This window comes from Empidonax traillii, unplaced genomic scaffold (assembly GCF_003031625.1).
Source record: "Empidonax traillii isolate 1590-97213 ecotype Southwest subspecies unplaced genomic scaffold, ASM303162v1 scaffold352:size1026972, whole genome shotgun sequence".
In the NCBI taxonomy this organism is placed as follows: domain Eukaryota; kingdom Metazoa; phylum Chordata; class Aves; order Passeriformes; family Tyrannidae; genus Empidonax; species Empidonax traillii.
In genome coordinates this window covers 753,311-777,735 of record NW_020955545.1, presented here as the reverse complement: position 1 = coordinate 777,735, position 24,425 = coordinate 753,311, and the positions used below count along the sequence as shown (strand labels likewise).

General features: G+C 40.1%; 1 protein-coding gene and 1 long non-coding RNA gene across 2 annotated transcripts in view; one reads left to right on the top strand and one right to left on the bottom strand.

The window, feature by feature from the left end:
• The window catches only part of TDRP (testis development related protein), a 28,955-nt gene extending 19,591 nt beyond the window's left edge, over window positions 1-9,364 (bottom strand). The window contains exon 1 of the mRNA XM_027892441.1: window positions 9,008-9,364. Within this exon, the coding sequence (XP_027748242.1) occupies window positions 9,008-9,121 (114 nt within the window). The 5' untranslated portion in view covers window positions 9,122-9,364. The remainder of the gene's footprint in view (window positions 1-9,007) is intronic.
• Window positions 9,365-9,510: 146 nt separating this feature from the next.
• On the top strand, window positions 9,511-11,843 carry LOC114061715. Its single transcript, XR_003572189.1, has 3 exons — window positions 9,511-9,710; window positions 11,484-11,567; window positions 11,758-11,843. It is a non-coding gene; the product is annotated as an uncharacterized LOC114061715 (long non-coding RNA).
• Window positions 11,844-24,425: the final 12,582 nt, after the last annotated feature.

Here is a 24,425-nt window from a genome sequence, read left to right as displayed (position 1 = left end):
TAAAGAGTTAAGACAAATAATAGCATCATCTCGCCCTGTATGCCCTTCTTTTGCTCTAGTACATAAAATGGTACATTATTGATTATTTCTACCCAGTTGTGGAACCTTCCTATGGTACACGCACACACTCACTGTCAGAGCTGAGCACAGATAAGAGTAAACAAGATACTACTAAAAGAGTAGGTCCTTTTGGTGCAAATTCTCACCCTTCTGATGATGGCCAGTCTCTTCGCGAACGAAGAACCGGGGAAGGTCTTTCCACCTTCCAGCCTGCGCATTGGATTTTTTAGGTGAGACACAGTGTGCGCAGAACTGAGCCCACCCTTTAATCCTGAGGTTCATCTGCCGGGGCCAAGGACGCTTGGACGGTGGCAGCGAGGTCCTCAGGACGTAGATGGATTGCCTTACGGGCTAACGAGCTCCATCTGCCCAGGGAGGGGCCCCGACCGGGAATCGAACCCGGGTCTCTGCAGTGACAGTGCAGTGAATTTTCCCCTGGACCACCGGGGGCTCCCTTCTACTGACTTACTGAATCCCCTCTGCCTATCATCACATCACACCAAGGACTGAGTGTAATATAAAGTCTAGGTTATCGTGCCTGTGAGTGCGAATTAGATTATGTACCACAAATGTATCATTTAAGTGGGAAAAAAATCCCCAAACAAAGAGATATACCTCAAGAGATACATTTCAGAGAAGATTTTAACATAATCCCCAGTGCTCCACAAACCCTACTAAGTAATTTAGAGATAGGAAAGGGGAAGGTTAAAAAAAAAAATAGGTAAAAAAAGTCACACAGGAAATCACAAACATGAAAGTTAACCTCTGAAGCTGGAAAGATTCCAAAACCACTGATTACAAACCAAACAGTTGAACAACTGTATATACACAGCCTAACCAGAAACAGCACAGATTGGGAAGAGGAGATCACACTGCCAGATCACCATCCTAAAATACAGCTAACAAAAGAAAATATTTCCTTGGGTTTGAGAAGGATCTTACTATTATAGTGTAAAATGAAACGAACAAGACTAAAGCTGATTATTAATGCAAAAGTCACTCTGCTTATCTAAGTTTAGAACTGAGTCAAATCCAAAGACATGTACACTCAAACATAAGTAAGAAGAAAGTTATCAGCAGAAGATCTGTGGTATTTGGCCTCATTTTCCTTGCTGCACCTATAACATACACCTGAAAAAATTCAATGCATGGATATAAGCTTTCTGTGTCAGGAAATTGATGCAACAATAATCAAATGAATGGGCACTGAAACAACTACACATATTCCTTCAACACAGCTGAAAAACAAAGCTGAACTGTACCTGAACACCCACACAAAACTAAACATGCCTTTAAAGAAAAACAAAGCTTGCAATTTTAACAAATAAAAGGTTGCATTACCCAGTCATACACAGCTTTCTTCTCAGACATGAAGCTATGTGTTCAGATGTACCTCCAATGCTGAACCATAAATCGCCTCTGCTCCTTTTTGGCAGAGATAGCCTAGACTGAGATCAAGATAATTTGATCAGCTTTGTCCATATTTCATCTACTGCTAGATCTCAATCTTCCATTTGTATGTCCCTAAGGCAAGCGAGTGAATCAAACAAGCCAACTGGGCAGGTGGTATAAATTGAAAATTACCTGTTAATGTCACCAGTGAGAAGTATTCACCTAGGCATTTCTAAAGTCTTGCTCAAGAGTAATTTGGCATTTTAAAATTCAATTTTCTTTCTTCTATAAACAATACTTTTCCACTCCAGAGTGCTCACTACACTTAGAAAAAACATTTATATTATGACAATGAATCATTTAAAATGCCACTGTAACTAAATAGTGACTAACTCCTATCCTGCAAGTCTCCTCTGACAGTCTTCAGCCAAACTGAAAATTTTTAAAAAAAAAGAAAATGTGAATATCTAACTATGTTAAAGAATTATACTTTATTTTATGAATATATTTAGTAGACAACACTAATCTGGAAATAGGCTTTTAAAATATAATTCATCAGACCCTTTCTAGAAGAACTTATTTCACTCCACTAACTTTAAAGTCTGTGTGACTACTTCAGCTACAGAAGGCAACCTGTAAGACATAATTAAAAACTCTTCCATCTTCTAGTCTTTCATAAGTACCTGTTAGTCCCCAGACCAACTGGGAGGTGAAAGCATAGAAAAACTGGTTTCCATATTTCAAAAAAATTTAATTTATTCAGTATTAATAATAAAGATGATGCTCTTTCCTTCAGCATCCACAGCTGTTAAGAATTTGTTTAGCATTTTCACAAACGCTGTTTTATTCAATCACTTCAGTTATTGTTTCACATTCCATTACATTTTAAAACAGAATATTGAAATTATTTCCATACTTTTACTGCCAATTGATATAAATGGCCAAAGGTATCAGAGAAGATTAATTTCAGAATGTAAGTATTTACATAAGAATACTTCTGTAGCTCTGCATTTTATTGTCACTATGAACAGAAACATCGGAACACCAGACTCCTATTCTCTCTGTTCTTCCATCAATACACAAGGTTATTCTATTAATTGTTCAGATCACTGTGCATATCTGTAGAACTTGGTTATAACACATCTTATTCAGACTTTACTTCTCTGAAATATTTTTGGAAGAATATTAAAGATTGAACACCTTGAAAATATGAGAAAAGCTTATATGTCATTAAGAATTTAGTTTTGCCTAATTTAAAATATTTCAAATATGTTTCACAAAATTAAAACATCCATATTAAGACCAAAATGTCAAAGCTGAAACAAAGAAGGTCACATAATCAATTTTAATTCAATTTCTGCAACAATTCAACTACTCCAGCGAAATTTTCAATTTTATAGAAATTCCTGATTAAAAATTTGTCAATTATTTTTGACAACTTAGCCATAGTAAAAGCTTATATTTGCTTTTCCATGATCCAGAAAACAAACCAACAGATGCTAATTCAAAAGACAATAGCTGACATACAATTTTTATTCAGCCATGGAGTTTGCCATTAAATTACATGTCTTTAATAAATGTCTTGCATGACTAATGGCCATATTTTCCTAGTATAATTTCTGCAAGACAGGCTGAATGCATCCTTTTTTGGTACAGTGTTTACCAGCACATGCATCGCTTCCTTTTGACATGTGGCTTTCATCAACATTGGGGTGTTAACGCAGACCTGTCCCGGAGCTCCTCACAAAGAGCCAGCGGCAAAACCTGTTAGAAATGTACCTCTGATGACGACAGAACTGAAGGACAGTCTACCCAGTAAAGTGTTCAATAACTTTTACTAACTCTGCTTATGTTATGGATGTCCTCACACAACCTGGTAAAGAGTGTCCATAAAAGCGAGGGGGAAAATTATAAACCTATGTTACCAGTAAATAATTAAAATGATTCATTCTTTCTCAAAACCCATTATATTTGAGTTTGTATATTGATGGTAGGAAGTTCAGCACCAGTAGGAGAGTATGGCTCCAGAAACCTCACAAAGCTCCATGAAGATAAAACAAATAAATTAGGGAAAGCGGATCTCAGGCAATGATGTGGAGGAGAAGATGATAGTGGTTTTGTGGATCGGTGAAAGTGGATAATTCTGTGTTAGGCTGGAGGGGAGGAAGGCAGACAAGGCAGCTACTGGCAAACAGAGGCAATCAGAGCCAGTAAAGCAGAACTGGCTCGAGGAAAGATACAAGTGATAAAAATGAAAAACAGGGGAGAGGAAGGGCCTGTACTAAGAAAAACCTTGAAAGCAAGGACAGAGATTTAAATGTAAATTTCCTGAAATAAGGGCAGGCCAGCTGAAGAAATGGAATCTGAAGGATGAGGAGAACTTAAGCTTTATGCCATAAGCAACAACATTAATACCACCAATGGGATTTGCAGGGGCTAGGAGATGGGAAAACACAGCATAGGTATTAGAAGCTGCAGAGGAAGTAATCACCATCAGGATGGGAAGCAAGGGTCTGCACAAGAATTTCATCTGTCTAGACAGAAAGAAAAATAATAATAATAATTCTAAAAAATACTACAAAAGCAGACCTGATGATGACTTCATAGAGAACAACAGCAAAGTCCAGGACACACATTCTCTTTTGCACAATAAATAAAAATCACGACAACCTTCACCTTATAGGCTTGACTGAAAGAAAAAGATACATGCTGATGGCATCTCTAGTAGGACATCAACCAGGCAATATGTGTTTTGTGAACTTTAAAGAGTCAGAATAAGCCAACAGAGAGGGGATAAGAGATGAGAAGCATATGTGATCCCACTCAACTGTAAAAAATTGCAGTATAAATAAAAAATTGAAGTACCTTAGAAAAGAAAAGGATTCAAAAAAAGAAGAAAGCCTAAAGCCCCAAAAGGCACTGTCAGCTCTACAGAGTCCAGGAAGATTGTAAGGAAACAGGACCCACTCCAGAAGCTGCTGAAAGACAGCGTGTGACAAGAAGGAGGAAAAGCAAGAAAGGCAAGCCAAGGAAACACTGAGGAAAGTCTTTGCTGACAGTCCTACAATCTAACATTCGAGAATGATGACAGAATACAGGTGACGGATTTTAGCCAGGAAAAATATCACTGAAATGTCACAAGAACAACTCCAATGAAAAGAAAAAACAGACTAGCAGAGAGGAGAAGGTATGGCAGAATTATTAGAGTACTGCAGGCAAAGCCTGAGATACTTTCTAGCCTGAAATGGCTAGAAAGTGAAGGAAGCACATTAGCTGGATTAACACTGATTGCTTTATTTTTTTTTTAATTAAAAAGTACCCTTATTCTACATATTAGTGGAACATAAGAAATGCTCCTCAGCTCCCACCCATTCCTGCAGGGCCTGTCTGAGTTCAGCTCATTCCAAGATGAAAGCCCATATTAAAATTGTACCAAAGACTTTAACATCTTCATTAAAATATATAACTAAATTTCTGTACAGCCAACTTTCAAACAACCTGAGCAAGTCTAAACAAAATTCAGCATAAAACATGTTTTTGCACATATTCTCTTTGAACATAACAAAAAATACAATCAGAGAGAACAGATCAAGGCTAAGGTCCTGATATATTTTTACATGAAAGATAGAATTGCATTAGATAATATAGACCAGCCTGATACCCATCCACTGCCCTAATATATAGATGTGTTTTGAACTTGAGTGCCATTTTACGTCAGAGTTACATGTGATATTGACAGAGCATTGACATCTCTGAGCACTGATTAGATGACAGCAGGACTGAATCAAGGAGAACTTAGAACAACTGCCACAACAGTGCCTTCCAGAAGTCAAAACCCAGCATTTTTTCCTTTCCAAAAATACAACTACAGTTCGAAACATAATGACTATATTACAAACTGGACGCAAGTTTGGCACCACAATGTACATTTCTAGCATATTTTCAGAAAGACACACAAAAAGCACATTAATTTCATTTTATATGTGTCTACTATTTATGCATGTTAAGTTGCCTTCATGCGTTAATTATAACCTAAGTGAACAAAGCACCTTCATTACATAAATTAAAAATACTTATGCTTCAAAGCATAAATTAAAATTAACTTCTAAGATTCAGTCTAAAACTGTCTGGTTTGAAAAAAAAAAAAACAACAAACAATAATCCACACATTTATTTACACAAGTACTGTTTCAAACTTTACTCGTCTTTCTTATCTCAGGAAACACCCTACTATTTTAAATAAGTCTTAACAATTCAAAGTACTTGAATGTATGCAGAAACTTTTGCTAAAAAGTGGCCAGAGGCTGACAGTTCCCTCCCTTGCAATTTTCATGTTCTAAAATTTGTTTTTGTTCTCCCCTGGAACAAAATCAAACCACTCCATATAACACAAAACCAGAACTGTCAAAATTTCTCTTTACAGATCAAACTAAGCTTTTCTATTTAAGAACTATGAACTTCTACAAATTCAAGTGTCTGCTTGAGTAAGCCCAGATCAGGCTTCCATATCTAAATAGGATGATTAAAATTGCTCTAGAGTAACAAAGGGTTTTTTTGTGTTAAGGTTTTTTTAAATTTATTTTTAACTTACAGTAGCCTAAATTTTGGTGCTGTCTGCTAATGCAATGTCCTAATTATTAGGTTGCACAGTGAGAAGCCCTTCACTCTTTCTCCGCTCTAAAGAAACAACATACAGCACCAACATTTCATTACACTGGAATACTTGCAACCTGGTCTGCTTTAATGACATAGATGTCACTATCAATTTCTTGTCTTTGAGGTATAGCATGAATGGTAGAAGCTTAAGGATTTTCTTGCCACTTGCTTATTAAAACTGAAAATAAAGACAAAAGACAGTTGCTGGGAAAAACAAGATGTCATAAATCATAGTCAAAATAGGATGACTCCGGTTCATCTTCTCTTTTATGATTTATCAGAAAAGAATCTGGAGGACATGAAATCTAACAGTCAACTTTCTGTCGCATGAAATCTAATGCTGGGCTTCTTAATTTACTCAAAAGCACTCAAGCTAATTATCTGGATTTTGGCCCTAAAGAAAAAAATTTAGTGAAGTCCTGGATTCTATTCTTCTTGATGAGGTAATCTTTCATTCACAGCAGGCTGTACCGCAACAACAGAGCTGAGGAAGACTGGGACATTCTCATGCACAGCTAGGGTACCACAAGAACTGTCCCAATAATTCCTCCAAGATCCGATGGGACTACTGTCCTCCAAAGTCAGGGAGCTGGGTGCTGCGTGTCAGGACGCAGCAGGGGCCAAGTGCAGACTACTACCAAATCCCCCGCCACATTACCGGATTTCGGTGCCTCAAAATCATATTACTGGGAGAAAAGACAGGTTCTGATGAAACATCCAAAATGTCAAACACTAAAAGCAGGGCACTTGTACCAGACCAGCTACAACAAGCTGAACAAGCGCACTTGGTTACCGCACACTTTCCCCCTGACACGTGTCTAAGCTGTTTTAGACACACTGTACCTATGGCTGACCTAGAAGCTGCCTTGATCATAAGAATTACAATGTTAATCAAGTGGTAATAGTTTTCCATACAATCTAGCCTTCCTTAAAGTACACATAAACTCTAAAATAGATACATTTAAATATTTTGGGAGGGGTGCTGCATTTCTTTCAAGAGATTTTGATTTTAACTGGCAAAAAAACTAATAGCTTATGGTCTTCACTCCATTCTCTGTGCCAAGCTACACTACAGTGGTACTAACCTTACTGAATCCTTAATCTTCAAGAATATTTCATTTAGTGACTTAGAATAATTTATGTTTCATCTTCCACCTCCAATACCAAAATCAGCTTCTTTTATTCCAGTGCCATTGGGAGTTGAAAAGGATTTTTCTTAAAATTGATGAAAATTCAAACCATTTGCACCAGAAATCGTCATCACCATTATAGCCTGAGATTGCTACTAAAGGAACAGAGGCCCAGGATAGGAAAAGACAATTGGACTGGACAGGGAAAAAAAAAAAAAAAAAAAAAAAAAGAGCAAACTCCAGCCTCTGTTGTTAAGTAGAGGATTGGGAGAATTCTCTGGGTAGAAGTCTGAAGAATCATCTTCTGACTGGGAGGCTACAGTCAGGAGTCTAAAAGGGGGCTTGGAGCATTTGTGGTAGAGAAGAGAAGTAGTGAAGAGTCAGTTGGATTTACTGGAAGCTTTCAGTGACCTTTGGTGTTTGAGGAGGATTTTCAGGAGCTAAGCAAGTCTAGGAGGGCTACAACAGCACAAGCCAACAGATTAAGGAAAAACAGTGGAAGTTTCCAAGCACCTGCATATAGGATCTGTAGGAGAGAGAGGTTAAGTGTTGCAGGAGAGTTTGTGGGAGATACTTCAGATTGCCTCCAACCCCTCAATCCCCCTTCCTCCCCTGAAGGGGGTCTCCAAAATGCATGTGTTCTTCTCCCACAGGATCCTATTCATCCATATGAATCTTCACAGCTGCTGTCAAACTAATAGCGAGGGCTAGGGCTCTTCTGTTTATAGTGCAGGGGAAGGGGCAAGGCAAGGCTAAAACGGTGATTTTGTCTACTGGAAGATGGAGAGGATAACTGCTGTTACTGGGAGAGGCTGCTCTTCAGCAGTAGCCACACTTGTTGACAACCCATAGCACTTGTCAACCAGGAACTCAAGGAGAGAGTAGGTTATCCAGACACACTCCAGCTCTTCCAGCAAGCTAGGCAAGACAAACATGGGGTGGGAAGTTCAGTGGGCTTTTGTACCCTCCTTTGAATAGAAACCTCACTGGTTTGCAACCCCGGGCAACTGCTTACTTCAGATATGCAGATGTCCTGCAACCTCTCATACAACATCTAAAGATACTCTGTGGCAACAGAAGATCAGTTCAGCAACAAAGCTGCATCAGGCAGCGTAACAGGCTTCTGAGCTGGCAAGATGTCTAATTGCTGTAAGTTTTTGAAAGCAAGTCAACAAACGTTTTTTTACTTGTTTTGCCTGATACTCAGTGGATACCCTTCCTTTCAGGTTGTATTTGTTTGGCAACCAATACTTTGAGAAGGTCACTTGGTATTTAACTCATTATTTAACAATGAAGGCATTCAAACAACATAGGATGTTTAAAGATAGCCAACTACTATTATTGAAACCATTTAAAAAAAAAAAAGCAGTCGTGCCAAAACACCAGTGCTCTACACAAATGAGTCAATGAAGGTAAGTTCTTAAACATCCCTGTTTAATGTATTGTGCTGTACAGATGGGTTGCAATGCCCCTGGCTAGGGCCGGGAGAGAAAGTACCGTGTGGTATGAAGCCACTGGAATGAAGGACAGCAAGTCCCAGCAATGCCAGAGGCCGGCTGCGGGAAGGAAACAGAGGTGGACAAGCCAGTCAGCACCCCCAAAAATCGGGTGACAGTCGCACGATCCGCGCAAACACCGCCAGCTCCGACCAGGGCCAGGCTGCCGGCACATCCAAAGTGGGAAAAGTGATTACTCATGCCGCCGGAGAGGAGGGCAGCGAGAGCGGGGCCGAGCCTCACGACCCTCCGCGCCGGGCTCCGCGCTCCTACCTGGGGGGCCGCGAAGGCGGCGGCGGCGGCGGGCGGCGGCCCGCGGGGATGAGTCTCCTCCTCCTCGGGCGAGTCGTCCAGCAGAACTTTGCTGCTCTTGTTGAGCTTCCACATGGCGGGCGCGGGGGCGGCGGATCCCGCCCCGCTGGTCCCGGCAGCGAGCGGGCCGACGGGGAGCGGCGTTGCCTCCGCAGCCCCGGCCGGGGCGGCTGCGCTCGGCAGGGCTGTCACCCCGCCGGGGGCTCCCGGGCCGGGAGGAGGGAGGAGCTGCTGGCGGCGCCGGGAGCCCGCCCCTCACCGCCGGCCTGCGGATGGAGCCGGCAGCACGGACGGTTCGTCCACGGCGGGCGGGGCGGGGCAGGGCAGGGCAGGGCAGGGCCGGGCCGGGCCGGGCTGGGCCGGGGCCCCGCCTCCCCTCCCCGCCGCGCCGTTCCTCACCTGCCGCCGCTGCCCGCCGGAGCCGCCGCCGCCGCTGCCATGTTTGCGGGGCGGGGGCACGGGCAGGGGCGGCTGCCCGTCATCACCGCGGCAACCGGGCCGGGCCCGCCGGCGGCACCCGCGCCCTCGCCCCGCAGCCTCCCGCAGGCACGGCCGGGGGTCAGGACCGTCCTGGCGCCGGCGGGTGCTGTGGAGGGGGCGGATGGCGCTGCCCGGACAGCGGGGGCCGCAGGGTGTTCGTCAGGGCAACGACGGGCACTTTGAGGTGAAACCGGACCTGTCTGGGTTCTGGGGGTAGCGGCAGCCGCAGAGCGTCATAGATAGCCCGACATCGCTGGAAATGGTCCTGACGTAGCCAGCTGTGTACCTGCCAGTTTGCTCACCCATGTCCCTGCCCCTTTACCCACCGTGTGTCTGCCCGTGTACCTGGCAGCGTACCTGCCGGTTTGCTCACTCGTGAACCCACCGGTGTAACGACCAGTGTATCCCCACGGGTCCCCTGGGGTGCCTCTCAGGAAGGGCAGGCTCCACAGCCATACCCGCCCTGCTGCCTGGACCACATGCCTTCTTCCCTTGTCCAGCAGAGCCCTGCAGCCAGGGTGGAAAAGCCTGGTGCACCCAGTCCAGTGAGTACTAGGCGCTCCCAGTTTGATGGCTGAATGATCCAGATTTAGTGCCCTATGTACCAGCTGCTATGTTCGTCAGTTCTTAGTTATCAGACAGATGTGCTAGGATACTTTTCCACTAAAATCCCCATCCTTTATGTATTATTTTGAACAATGGGTTAGGATCAGATGTCCAAATAACTGGGAAACGATTTTAAAACACAGTTGTTCTGCTTGATTAACATTGCTGTGATTTCACAAGTGAAAGGCCATAACCCCCAAGGACCCCTCATGACAGACTTGCAAGTCTCACTTTGACTGCCTGATCTCCTCGGGGCCCAGCAGCAGCAATGCTTTGCTGAGGGTGGTTTTGGCTGCAATGTGCTCCTACCTGCTTAACCGGTAAAGGGCTTACCCCGGGGCTGGAACAGCAGCTCCTGCGGGCCAGCTGGTCCGTGTGCTGTCTGCTGCCTTTAACTCCCATCAGTGGCATACGGACACCCACAGAGTGGAGCTTTGCAAATCAATGAAAAAATTAGGGTTTTTCTGTCATAAAATGTCCTTATCTATAATAGCTAACTTCAGAGGCATCGTGGTTTTAATTACAAACTCACTTTTGTATTGATTGAGGATTTCTGTAATGACTGAGGAATGCTGTGTAGCTAACCATAATTTATTATCTAACTGCACAAAAGACACATTCTCTTGAACTTGAAATCATGGAATTTACACCAGTGCAATTTTAACCCTCTATCTTGAAAATGAGCTTCACAATATTATATCAATGTGCATAAAGCAAGTGCACAAGCGTTTGAAGGACTGTAAAAGCCTTAAGTTTTGCAGTAAGTTTTCAAACAAAATCTTCTGTATCTCATTTTCTATCCCTTCTCTTGCAAGGCTAAAAGCTACTAAAATGTGAAGCACAGAATTTCCTTTCACATCTTGCATTAATATTAACCAAATCTCGAGAGGGTAGGAAACAAAAAACATTCTCAGTTATTGAAGACAGATCAGGTTTAGCATGGGTTTCCCCTAGAAGACCAAGTCAGTTTTGTAACTAGTTCTTCAACCTCTCGCTCCTTCAAATGTATAAATAAAAATAATCTAATTGACTTTGCCACATTTGGGCATCTCTAATTATTAACCAACCATTTTATTTGATTTGAGTTCTGTATTTAAACCCTGAAAAGGTCAAATAAGTTATTAGTCATATGCGACCCTACTATTTTAATCCAATGCCTTCCTTATGCTATGTTTTTTATGGTTATCCGAAACACCAGCTCTACCATTAGGCTTAAATCCAACAAATACTTATGATTCTGCTCAGTTTTAGTCTCATTAGGAAACCCACACAGCATTCCCAATACACACAAAATTAACTGTATGCCTTTGGTCTTTTTAATTTTTATTAATTTTGATTTATTTCCCCTTAGGTTTTCTCCTAAGATCTTGAACTTTGGTGTAAAACCCTGGCTTTACTTTGGTCACTGAAAATCAGTCCAGTTAACTTCAGAGAGGTGAGAATCTCAGTTCAGATTTTCTAGTGGTCTTCAAGACCCCAGGGCATGGCTGAGCACTATCTCTTGTTCTTCAAAGAGGAGTGTTATTTTCTGCTGATCTGTTCTACAGACTTTGGCTTACAAATTTATTATTTCCTTTTGAAATTAATTATATCCATCTAATCAAAAGAATTTTTTTTTTTCCCAGATTCAGGAACTGACATCCACTGACTGGATCTGCCTAGGGTGAAAAAGAATACACAACACTTAAATACAAAGCTTCTTCCTCTAAGTGACTACATTTTCATGTATCCCTAAGTTGTATGCAGGGGAAGGCTGTGAAACCCTGTTTGAGAAACTTCTTGCACAGTATTTAAAACGTTATGAACATCTTTAGAAATATCACTATGAGGAAAAAATAATGACTCTACTTCTGAACTCTGATCCCGTCTCCCTTATGGGAGCACAAACAGAGCTGGAGGAAAAAAAATTGGACAAAGTAACAGAAAATGCAGCCTTTGTCTCTGACTCCTGTGGAAGACTGAGCTGTTTCGAAAGTAAAGCCAGACAACACGGCTTTAGCAGCCACTCCATGACCTGGCAAAGCATTATGCTACTGAAAAACTTGTTTCTCCTTTACTCTTTTACTCCAGGCTCTCACTCAGGAAAGAAAAGGATGAAGTTCTTTTGCTGGACTAAACCAGACTCTCAGGAGACAGAGCAAAAATAGGAAAAGTAAAGAGTAGGAAAGAGATGATACCAGGTAACTCCATGACACTTAGTGACTTTAGCACACTTCAGGGACTCTGGGCTGCAGGACCTTTGGATATTGCCATACCCTCAGGTATACACACAATCGCAGAATCAATTAGGTTAGAAAAGACCTCTGAGATCAAGTCCAACCTATGACTAAACACCACACTATCAACTAGACCATGCCACTAAGTGCCACATCCAGTCTTCCCTTAAACACCTTCAGGGACGGTGACTCCACCACCTCCCTGAGAAGCCCATTCCAATATGTAATCACCCCTTCTGTGAAGAAATTCTTCCTAATGTCCAACCTAAACCTACCCTGGTGCATATTAACACTGTGTCCTCTTGTCCTGTTGCTAGCTGCCTGTGAGGAGAGGTGAACCCCCCACCTGGCTACAGCCTTCTTTGATGCAGTTGTAGAGAGCAGTAAAGTCATCCCTGAGCCTTTTCTTTCCCAGGCTAAACAACCCCAGCTTCCTCAGCTGCTCCTCATAAGATTTGTGCTCCAGACCCTCCACCAGCTTTGTTGACCTTCTCTGGACAATGGTTTCAGGTACCAAAACTATCCCAACAGCTCTCAGCATTTGCCTTTCAAATCCCTGTTACTGTTCACGGTATCTCTCACTCATCTGTGCCACAATCAGTATCTCATGTGAGGCGTCTGTCTCTCTTCCCTGACAGACTAACCTTTCTATGACTGCCTGAACACAGCTGCAGTACTGCTGCTCTAAGCAACACGCAAAATTAAACTCACTTTGGACTGGAGATCCCCCACACACTACTGCCACAGCCATTGGCAACCATCTCATCTGCACCTGGTACTGAGAGTAACCACGTTGTTGGAGACCATTGCCAGCAAGATGAGGTTCATCCCTTCCCAGTAGTCTTAGGCACGCACCACAAGCATTAGACACCCTTCTCCTCCTGCCATGGTCCATTATTTGCCATTTTATGGTGAAAACTGTCTTTACAGCACTGTGCCAGAACATACCATAGAGGCCAGAGTATCCATATATCCTTTCTGGATTCCTACCCCCAAGTGGTTTTCATTTTCCAGACACTGATAGTGCCAGAGTCCCAGTCTGGTATTTATCTCACAAAATGTTAAACGCCTAGATGTCTAATCTCAGTTATTCTCCCTTTCTAATTGGTGGGAAGGAATACTGTGTAGTTTTGTCTTCTTTATCTTAACTTTTTTGTGTGTTTCCTGTGGACATCTAGCTGTAGCCATATCAAAGTTCACAAAAAATAAGCAACACAAGGGCTGTATCTTCTGAACTGCAAAAGGGGAGGAAGGTTAAGCAACTAGTAATAACAGAGTCCAGAGAGGTCAAGACTTTCTTCTTCATGTTTTCCCCCATACTTCTGAGCAGTTCCCTAGCAAGCCTTAAGCTAAAACATATGTAACATATATTTTATGAATATGAATTCTGGATGACATGAGTTCTGCAAGTCATCAAAATGTCCCAGCTCATTCAAACGAAATACTTGTATTTCACTTATCTATATACATGTGTGTAAATCACATTTATTAGAGAAAATCTGTTCTAGAGCAATTTGAAGAGGGTTGCATACTACTTCCTTGGGACTTAAGTGTAGTTCCTATTTAAAACACAAAGTAAAATATAGCTGTTTCACAAGCCACTGAACTCTTGTATAACTATTTTAAGCCTTACCAATAGGAAGGTGAGGTCCAACCCTGTAAGGGAAAGGAAACCTTCTGTCTGTAACCAAACTCCATTCTTACTGATAACAAAATCAATTTGATCTGAAATACTAACATGTATAGGAAAGTTTTTGTCCAAAGAAAATGTGTGAGACACAAAACCAAAATACTTTTGGAAAAAACACTGTTAAAAAAAATTGACAGCTGACTGAATGAACTGTAAGTCAGTTCAAGAAATACCAAGAGTCTTAGAGGAAGCAGATTACTGCGTGCAAATGCATGCTAAATTAATTTATATTTTGTCATTATGATTTATTATAGAGGTTTTATGTCCCCAGGGATGACATAGCAAAAACAGAAGAAGGCAAGACCTGATGACAAAGACTCTTAGAATGGAAAAATACTGTTACGAAGATAGATTAATACTGTACTTTAAACCGGACATAAGTATGAGGAAATGGAATGAACATACACAGAAAAAAAAATTAGGAAGGTGGATAGAACTAATAGAATTGCTTCTTCTCATCAGATATAAACAAAGAAGCATCCACTTAGTCAAAAGATAATGCATTTATAACTGAAAAAGGAAATAGATTTTTTTTCAACTGTGTAATTGCACACTGTGTGAATTCATTTCCGAAGAACGTAGCTGAAGCTGTATTCAAGAGACAGGAACTTTACTGGGGTAACAAGAACATCAGGTAACACAAGTAAACCCAAAAAATCTAATATCATATACAAGGCTCAGATTTCAAAGAATGTACTAATTTTCACAAGCTAGATTTTAATAGCATGAGAAAATATTCCATTATTTTCTACTGCAGGATTTCTTGCTGCAATGAACACCAAATTGGCAGCAACCTGTACTGGAAATAGAATATTAGATAAAGCACACCACTATCTAACCTCTCTGACCTTACATCCCTTTTCTCTTCCACAAGTATTTTCAAAAATTTTTCCTAGACACAAAAGATTTAAAATAAAATGACCTGAAGCAGTGCTGTTCTCTGCAATACGTACATTGGTTAGAAGTGTACTCAGAAGATTGTAAGTACTAAAGTTTTGTTTTCTTCAGGAAAGAAATGTCATCATCCAAAGTGGGTGCAATTCTCTGTTTTTTGAGGTATACTATATTTTATATTTTGTTGTTCAGAAACAGTTTTTCAAGAAATCTAGTGCATTTACAGTTTTGAATTACCAAAATCTAATGAAAATGAAAAATTGGGAGATTAGGTTATAATATTTAATCCACAGAGTACCTGTGGGTTTTCTCATGAGGGTGATTGCCCAGATTCACACAAGAACAGTAAACATAAACATGCATCATCTTCTGGACTATTTGGTGATCTGCTTTTCAGAAGAAGTAGTAAAGAGTTAAACCTAATGAAACCTCCGCAGCATTTTATTTAAATCAACAGTAAAACTTTGATTTCAGATTCAGGCATTCTCCGCCTGACGAACTGATGATCTCAGCCTGAAATATTTTCACAGATAATACTCCATGAGGCTGTAGCCAGGAGGGCGTCGGTCTCTTCTCCCAGGCAACCAGCAGTAGGACAAGAGGGCATGGTTTTAGTGCTGTGCCAGGGGAGGTTTACATTGGATATTAGGAGGAAATGTTTTAGAGAGGCAATAATCAGACATTGGAAAGGGCTGCCCAAGGGAGTGGTGGATTCACCGTCCCTGGAGGTTTTTAAGATGAGACTGGATGTGGCACTTAGTACAGTGTTCTGGTAACCACGGCGGTGTTGGATCAAGGGTTGGACTTGATCTCAGAGGTCTTTTCCAACTCAGTTGATTCTGATTCTATGTGCTCCAAACAGGCAAAGCCCTCCAGGTAGGGCCTTTTGTTTTGTAGTTCCACCATTATATGAGCAAAACAAAATGTACTGAGGGAAAAAGGGGGCTGATTTGGCCACATACAGCTTTTCACCAGTGCAGCAGTTCTGAACTAAGACTGAACATCTCTGCACTACAGGGGTATACCAAGCTATAGCAGAGATGGACACAGTTTTCTTTGGAGATTCAATTCTTACCTACAGTTTTGATCCAAATTTACAGCACAGGGATTCTGAAGAGTGCAAGTCTCACCTCCACATTCTCTCCTTGCTCAGAGCATTGTGAGAATATTTCTCACAACAAAACAAAACAAAACAAAAAAACCCACAACAACACCACCAAAACAAATCACTTTGAAAAAACAGACAGGAAAAAGGGATTCACAAAGAAAAATATTCCAGAAACATTCCAGTTCAGTGCTTGTTCTGCTAGTTAACATCAGCAGTGGGAAGATAACAAAGGGAATTACTCAGTGTGAAGGGGGAATCTCAAGGCACCAGTATATGACTCTCCTGGGGCCAATTATTCTTCAAGTATTTCTCAGTGAGGCAGTGAGCACATAAGCTGTCACTAGACCGTGCAGGAAGGAGCTAAAAAGTTTTAATTAAGTCCTGTTTAAACCACATCAGCTGTCTTTCCCTCTTTAGAGGCAGGTGCTAGTCCAACCATAACCAAACCTTCAACCCCTCTGAGCAGAAAGGGCTGGAGGAAGAAAGAAATACAAGGAGAACAAGAAGAGATTACAGAAGACAAAAAAGGGCTAAAAGGAAAGTGTGTGAGTGTCACGGACTCAAAAATAGATTGATGCATACTGGAGGAGGACAGCCCCCAACAACATCAGTCACTGCTGGGATATTGCTGTCCAACAGCAGCACGAGAAGATGAGGCACTAGAAGCAGATGCTGCAGTTGGCAGGATCCACCCATTGAGTTTGTGTCTACTGGTGGCATGAAAGGCCACTTTGGCTGTTACTGGCAGGAGACTGATGAATAGGTCTTGTGTTTACTGCCCACTGTGTTACAAAAATCTCAAGTGATCATTAATGAAAATATGTTTGAGGAATAAATATTCTTTAATCTAGGAATGAGTGAAAATACTGTTCTGCAGTGAGGAAACCTGTTTTTTTATATATCATGTGATTTGAGACAGAATTTTGTTTATTTGTAACTTCTATTCTTTCCTGACATTTAAAATGTTCTTTATTTGCTTTACTAATAATGGGCTTCAGATGTGAGAAAACAAATTACATAGTTCCTTTGTAGTGCAGCTTCACTGCAATGATCTGAAAGCACTCACTTACATATTAGTGAATTAATCCTGACAAGATATTACTCAAATAACATCTTCAGAGCTAGAAACTCCATGTAATCTCTCTCCCCCCCCCCCCCCCCCCCCCAATTTTCAATGTTTGCTATTACTGGAATCCAGCAGCCAAACGTGATTAATAATAAAGTGCTATATATGCTGGAAGCCAAAATACACAGGTTCTTCTAGCAAGCTCTGTCAAAACTGTTACTAAGCAAGCAGCAATGTCCTGACTTCACATTCTTGCTGTTTATCAACTAGCCCACTTTCTTGTCCAATTCCACATCTATACTAACAAGCATTGTTGCAGAATTGTCAACAAGTAGTCATGGATTGGGTATCTACAAATATACTTTTTTTAAGAGATCAGAATTTCAAATTGTTTTTATCTGAGCAATTCAACTTCCCCAAACCCATGGAAGCTTTTATCAAACCTACAGAAGTACAGGAACATAGATGTTGCCTCATTTATATTTTTCCTATAATCTTCCAGTTCCACAATGCTCTGTTCCCTCAAAATAATTTTCCCATTGTGGTTTTTATTTCTATTGCTTTGCATTGATCCATGTGATATGAAAACTTCATATTTGAGAAATACTTTTTATTTTCTCCATTGCTAGCCCAAATTGCAGGCAGGCAGTCATTGCCTCACATAAATTGTGAAGGCACTTAAATACCATGCTTCTGGCTGGAGAGAAAGAGTATGAATCTCCTCACACCGAAAAGCAGGGAATGTGTAAGGCTATTTATCGTGCAGCTGTAGCAACAGCCATGTTTGTAAACAATAGAGAAGATGGAAACCAAGGACTGAGAAGCAATATTGCTAAAAGACAAACATCCTTCTGGGAAAAAAAAAAAGGATACTTGCTTCAGTATGTCTGAATCAAATGAAAAGTCCATTTGCCACAGCATCTTCTCTCTGACAGTGATCTTTTAGAAAGCAAACAAGGCACAGAGCAAGTCTGTATTTCCTTTGGAATATCTTGCCAAGCGTCAGCTTCCTATTCTAGAGACCATATCAGTGTCTTTGGTTTTAATAAAACCTGATGGACCTTTCTTCCTTGAGTTTTCACTATGGATTCAACTTCTTCCAGTGATTCCAGTGTTCCATAAAATGTATTTCCTTTTTTTTATTCTTTTTTTTTGTTACAAAAAAGAAAATTGCAGAGAACCCTTTAGTTTCCACCCACCTCTGCACACAGCCAGAGTGCCCAGCACTCAGGTGTGAGTTTCCTCTATCAAAGACTTTCAGAGAGTGATGGAACTTACAGTAATTTAAATTTCAATTGCTTGCAAAGGATAAAAGTCTAGTCCAAACAGCCTATTAAGCATCTCAAGTGTTATTATTATATGATACAGACACATAATCTCTAGCCTTTTTAAACATTTGGCAATCTATAATCTGTGACTATGAGAATGCCTGTGGAGTCCAGAATCTGAGAAACATGCTTGGTTTCTCATGTAAAGAAGTACAGAACTGTACAGAGTGCAGAAGCATGCTATGGAGGAATAGAATGTTAACTAAACACGTTAATGCAATCAAATGCACTGAGAAAAAGAAAGATTGAATGTCATTGGGAAAAGTAGCAATATACTATCTAAGCAACAAAACTGAGCCAATTGTGTGACAGGTGGAGTTAGAGTTATGGCTCATGAAATAGTGTCCATATATTTTCCATAGAATTCTATAGAAAGAAACCCTATTATTCATGGAAGTTGAAAATTCAAAATAATTTTAAAGCAAGTTATTATCACCTCAGTAAAACTGCGTGTGAATCTATTATTCGGGACAAAGAATTTTGCAATTAAGAGTTTTGCTTACTATGCTTTGGAAGTCTTTAAAAATTGGATTAAGTTATATCTTCTCATCACATATGTAGTCCTAGTCTTGATTTGACTCTTTGATTTCAGTTTGTTTATTTATGAAATATGCAAAATTAAATTAAAAGTGCTTTAATTCTGAAGCAGTGTCCACACTGGATTAAAGGCAGTTTTATTAATACACTTCAAAGTCCCACCTGTACCTGATTCAGATCAGTTTCCTGAATCCTCCTACGTAATCAAGGCTAGTGTGACATGTAAATATGGGAAACTCTTCTGTAGTAGAGTCTGGAAAAGAGTTATAAATTTATCAGTTTTGTTTGTTAACTAGTTTTCTAGTGAAGTATGCAGGAGTCGGTGGCATTTGCTTAAATTTGTCTAGAGTATTTGCCATTCCTATTATTTTTCTTTAGCATAAAAAAAAAAAAAATGTTCCCATGCACAGGCTAGTGATGCAAGACTGTGTTGTTTTTTATTTCTATGCTTAGGCCAAGCTGCTGAAATCTTGGCCTCGTTGTTGTCAATGATAGAAGTTTTCTCTGCCTTTATCAGAGCTGTATTTTGATTCAAAATATCTTTATACAGAAGGGAGAGGAAAAAACCTGTGTTTATGCAGTGTAAAAATATCGATGTAAGCTAAACAGGTATTTTATCAGACCAGCTCTTGTTGAGGCTTTTCTCTATGGATAGGTCGCAATGTTCCTAATCTGAGGTTTCCTAATCTGTTAATAAAAACATTAGTAATACACCCAAGTAGTTTTATTCTCTCTTATGCCTTTGAGATATGTATTAAAAATGAGATTTTGTTAACCAGTTAAATTTCACAAGAGAAAGATTCACATCTATTGGTTCAAAACCTGAAAATCACACCTTAAAGGAGTGATTTTTTTCGTCTCTTTTCCCTATTGAACACGGCAGTGCATAACCTGAAAGGAGACCTTGCGTTAGCCCCATTTCTTCTGACAGAGATTTACCTAAAATGTTTCTGAGTAAATGTTTGAAATTAAGGGCATAAGAAATCTGGTGGATGTTGGACTAGGGTCTTAAATTCGATTTTGATATTATTTATCCAATCGTGTAGATGATCTAAATTTAGGAAACTTAGATAACCATCTATGTGTCTGAGCCTTGCCTGGCTTGGCAAATTTCACAGAATCACAGAATCATTAAGGTTTTCTTGTCTCCTGTTTTCTTGTCTCTAACCTTCCCTTCACTGACAATAGCTTTTAGTTATTCTGACTATAGAATTAGGAATTTAGAAATTTTATTCTGCAATAGAATTTACTTATTCCAAAACCAGAACTGAAATATAAAGTTCTTCCAAAATGATCAGTTTTCACCAATCAGTTGCTGTCTGTCTCCATTCTCAATGCACTAGCAGGTAAAGCCAGCATCAATCACCGAGGAAACTGGCAGCTTGCTTACAATTTTCTTTAGGTATCCCCACTGAGACATAAATCTACAGTAATCTAGAATTCCCACCTTTTTTACATCACTTAAAAGTTTAGATCCAAATTTTTCCCCAGATGTTCACTAATAACATGCTCAGTTTTACTTAACAGAAAGGTCTACCGTAAAGCAGATACAGGTGAGAGGGTTACTTTCTGAAAGCTTATAGTGTTTTGTGCGTTTTATGCTTAATGTAGGTCAGGTAAGAGACTGTCCCTTACGTCTGGGAGTTAGGGAACATAACTTTAGCTTTAGCCACAGGGGGATAATTCCAATCTAGGAATTCAGTTTAGGCTGAAGTGGGAGAGATTTATACTGGCTGAGAATTTGCTTATGCTTTAAGAAGCTTACTTTGATTTAGAAAGTTCAGAGATTTTAGCAAAGGCTTCAATTAGAAGAGTTTACCTTCTGTGGGTAAATTTGCATACTGGTACTTACTTCTCATAAGAATTTTGTAACTTAAATTTGCATAGTTTTTATTTAGATTTAAAATAATGTACTTTTTTTTCATAGCTCTCCCTGCCTTTATTTCATCCACTACTGATGAGTTTACATGTTCACCTACTACAGTTACGCTGTTAAATCACTAGCTTCTTTGAAATTCCACTGTATCCTCCTCCTGGGCTCAGTGGACTCAAAGTGTACTTTGCATAAATCCTTTTGCTTTTCATGCTATGATACTTTACTATATAGCATAGTTTTCCATTTGGCCAGGAAATTATATCTATTACAAACAGCAAAAAGTAAAAAAACCCTATCAGTTACTTGGGACTGAGAAATTCACATTTCAGGAAAGGTTGAGATTCATACCAAAAATAGTAAGCTTACATTTCCAATGAGGACAAATGTTTAGATTTACAATAGACATGCTTGCTGTGCCTTGTATTGCATCTATTGTGTTGTTGTGTTGAGCTGTAACCTCATAATATTGCTTCTGTAAAACTGTTTTTAAAACTTCGTATCAGATTTGGCAATTCCTCATTGATCTTGGTGTTGATCTTGAAGGTAATCAGCGATTATGTGTGTGTGCAAAGACAGTCATCCTGCATTTTGCTTAAGAAATACCCAGTAAGTAAAGTTACCTTTAAATTTCAAAGCAAATAACATCTGGTTTAGTCATCCTGTGCAAGGTTTCTGGATGAGTTCAGCAGCGTAGGAGCCTGCAGTTGATCAGTTTGCCCCTGCCTTTAAAGACAATTATTAAACTGTTTCAGATGGCACAGGATAACTCAACTATCAAGCCACCAAATTAATCAACTTGTACATGATAGATTTTAATAGTCTTCTTCTGTTTTCTTTGTAAAGAAAGGCTTGGCATCTTGATACGGTATTTCACCACATCTTTCTCATGTAAGCTGATGAAAAGCTATCAGTGAGGTAATTTCAGAGAGAGGGAAGGCAGCACATCCCATTAACTTGTCTTGGGATCTGGGTGCCAGCTGTTCAGCTAAATCTTGGTTTGCAATCCAAAAATATAGCTTTCATCAGTGTTGAAACATCAACTCCTTAAGCACAGGGACTGCAAGTTCCCCACACTGCAGCATCCCTGTGTTTAGCAGAGCCTGGTTGAGAGGACATGGGAGTTTGGTGCTTGCCTTACCTCCTCATCAGCCCAGTGTTAAGAAGAAAACAATCTTATTTTTGCCAAGCTCTCTCAAAGAGGTTTTGGATCCCTGGACCTCAGTAAGTCTTTTCAGTCTGCACAGATGCAGCAAAGGTGATGCCCTCTGATGGGGGACTCAGCAGGGAGACCCAGTGGTGACACATCGATTCCCAGTCTGTTCAGTGGCCAGCATGCCCAGCCTAATCCACTGCAAGTGTTCCTCATGCTACTGAAGAGAGCCCCACAACAGGCAGGACCTGAGCCCACCAAAAAGAGGAATTCCTCCTGTGACAGTTCTGTAAACATCTGGCTGCTGCCTAACAGAGGTCATGTGCCTCTGCACCACCATTGCAAGAATGAGAACTCCTTGGGGGGCATGTACTTGAATATATAAAATGTTACATATTTTTCTTTAATTGCTTGATCCTTGTGTTCTGCAGAGATCTGGAGGCCTAATCTTACTGTGTAATTTTTGAAGACTTGGCCATTATAATATTCCTGACAATAAGTATAACAACAGCTAGGCAAACAAAATGAAAGTTCTTAACCTAATTACATAAAAGTCAAAAAAATTCTGCTAGTCATACATATATGCAGAGATTTTCCCCATTAAGTGCGCCTGCAGGGAAATGCCTAAGTAAACAAATGAATTACACTAGTATATGAATCAATCAATTTAGTCAATAAAAATAAACATCCTAGTGCTGACCCTCTTCTATGAAAAAAGTCACTGGTGTTTCTCCTGAGGCTGTGTGGAAAAATGAATACAGCATTAATAAAACCTAGCTTTTGCCTTTCAGTACCATCCCAAGCAGGGTTATAATGCATGACATAAGTCACGGAATAGCTCACAGGCCTCATGCCCAGAAGATATTTGGGTTTTTGTTTGCTTGTGGATTTTTTTTTTAATTGCTTTCTGAAGGCAGGAGAAGTTAATAATGTTGCATAATCTTAGATGAGAAGCACCATGTCTAAATTGTGCAAACACAGCTTAGGTGATGACTAATCCTTACCCACCCGTATTGGTAGGGCAGCTGCATTTCTAATGGGTACTTCCTAGGTGTGCTTATTAGAGCTGCAAATTATGATGAATTGAACTCCAGAAGTTCAAAACAGTCCAAATGAGTATGGGTTCCTTGTGGTTCCACTGCCCACATGATGTTCATATGGAGAAATGCCTCATTTTTCCTGTAGAATTACATCTTTCCAGCTACACTGGCTTTTCTCTGCAGGCAGACATTGCTCACAAAGTTAGATCAGCGGCAGGGTAAATGTTCATTTTTACCAGCTTAAACTAGTAAAAAACAGTGACTTTGCTAGTAAATTTCCTTACCTTGATAAAGTGATACATGGCAGTTTAGTTGAGTGCATTGGTTGATGGCATGAGTACCAACTGTAGCACCGACATGTATACCGGGGTAAGACCAATTTCATTTCCTACTCCAACTCTGCAACTGTGGGATAATGAAGGAGAGCCGTGATTGCAGTGATCTGTAATTTCAGCTTCAGAATGAACAAGACTAGACTACTGTCCCTAGTAAAAGCAAAGAAGTCACAGTTTCTATTTAATTGAACATTTATTAGGATTTTTTTCTGCATTTGTCAAAATGACTGCTAGTGGTATTTTACTAGAAATCTGTATGCTGATAAGTTTAAAATAATCTATAAAAAATCTGTCACCATCTATCACCCTTTTTGTTATCTGCTATCTTAAATTTTCCACCTGTGAATGATTGAGGTACCTATGAGTAAGTAATGCTATGAAAAGCATAAATACTCAAAGAAAATAATTTTGTACTATGTCTTACTGTAGTATTTGTCTCCTAGAAAATGGAGTTTTTTAACTTTAACACGGAAGAATGATTTACAATGCCTTAAAAAATGCAGTGTCTAACAGAATGAAGATGTTCTTCATCACAGAAAAACACTGGTATTCAAAACTTTCTTGCTGATTCCCTCAGCCACTTCTCATAAGGCATTTCATTGTAAGCTGTCGTATAGAAATGTAAAGCTCATGACCTAGCACTGCCAGTGGCTATGCTAATGATACCAGGCTGCTGCAACACAACATTTTAGTCCTTTAGAGAGGTTTGCAAGTTGTGTCTTGAAGCTGTGACATTGTAGGTGAAAACTGATTTGAAGCTTAGTGAGTTCTCACTGAACTTGCATTGCTGAAAAGATTGTATCTCGTAATAATTTAGCCTATGGTATAGTAAAGCAGACAGAAGAGGTTATGACATGAGCTGTAGAAAGCAAAAATCCCAAAAAGTTGAATGTTATATTCAGTCCAAAATTGCTGTGTGTCGTGTACAATGTGACATCCAAAGTGCTTAGCATTACTCAGTGAGCTAAAAATTTTGTATATTCAAGTACAGTGTAACAGAGCAAGGGGTAAATGTCAAAACTGTAGATTGTAGAGCTTTGTGTGGTCCCATTT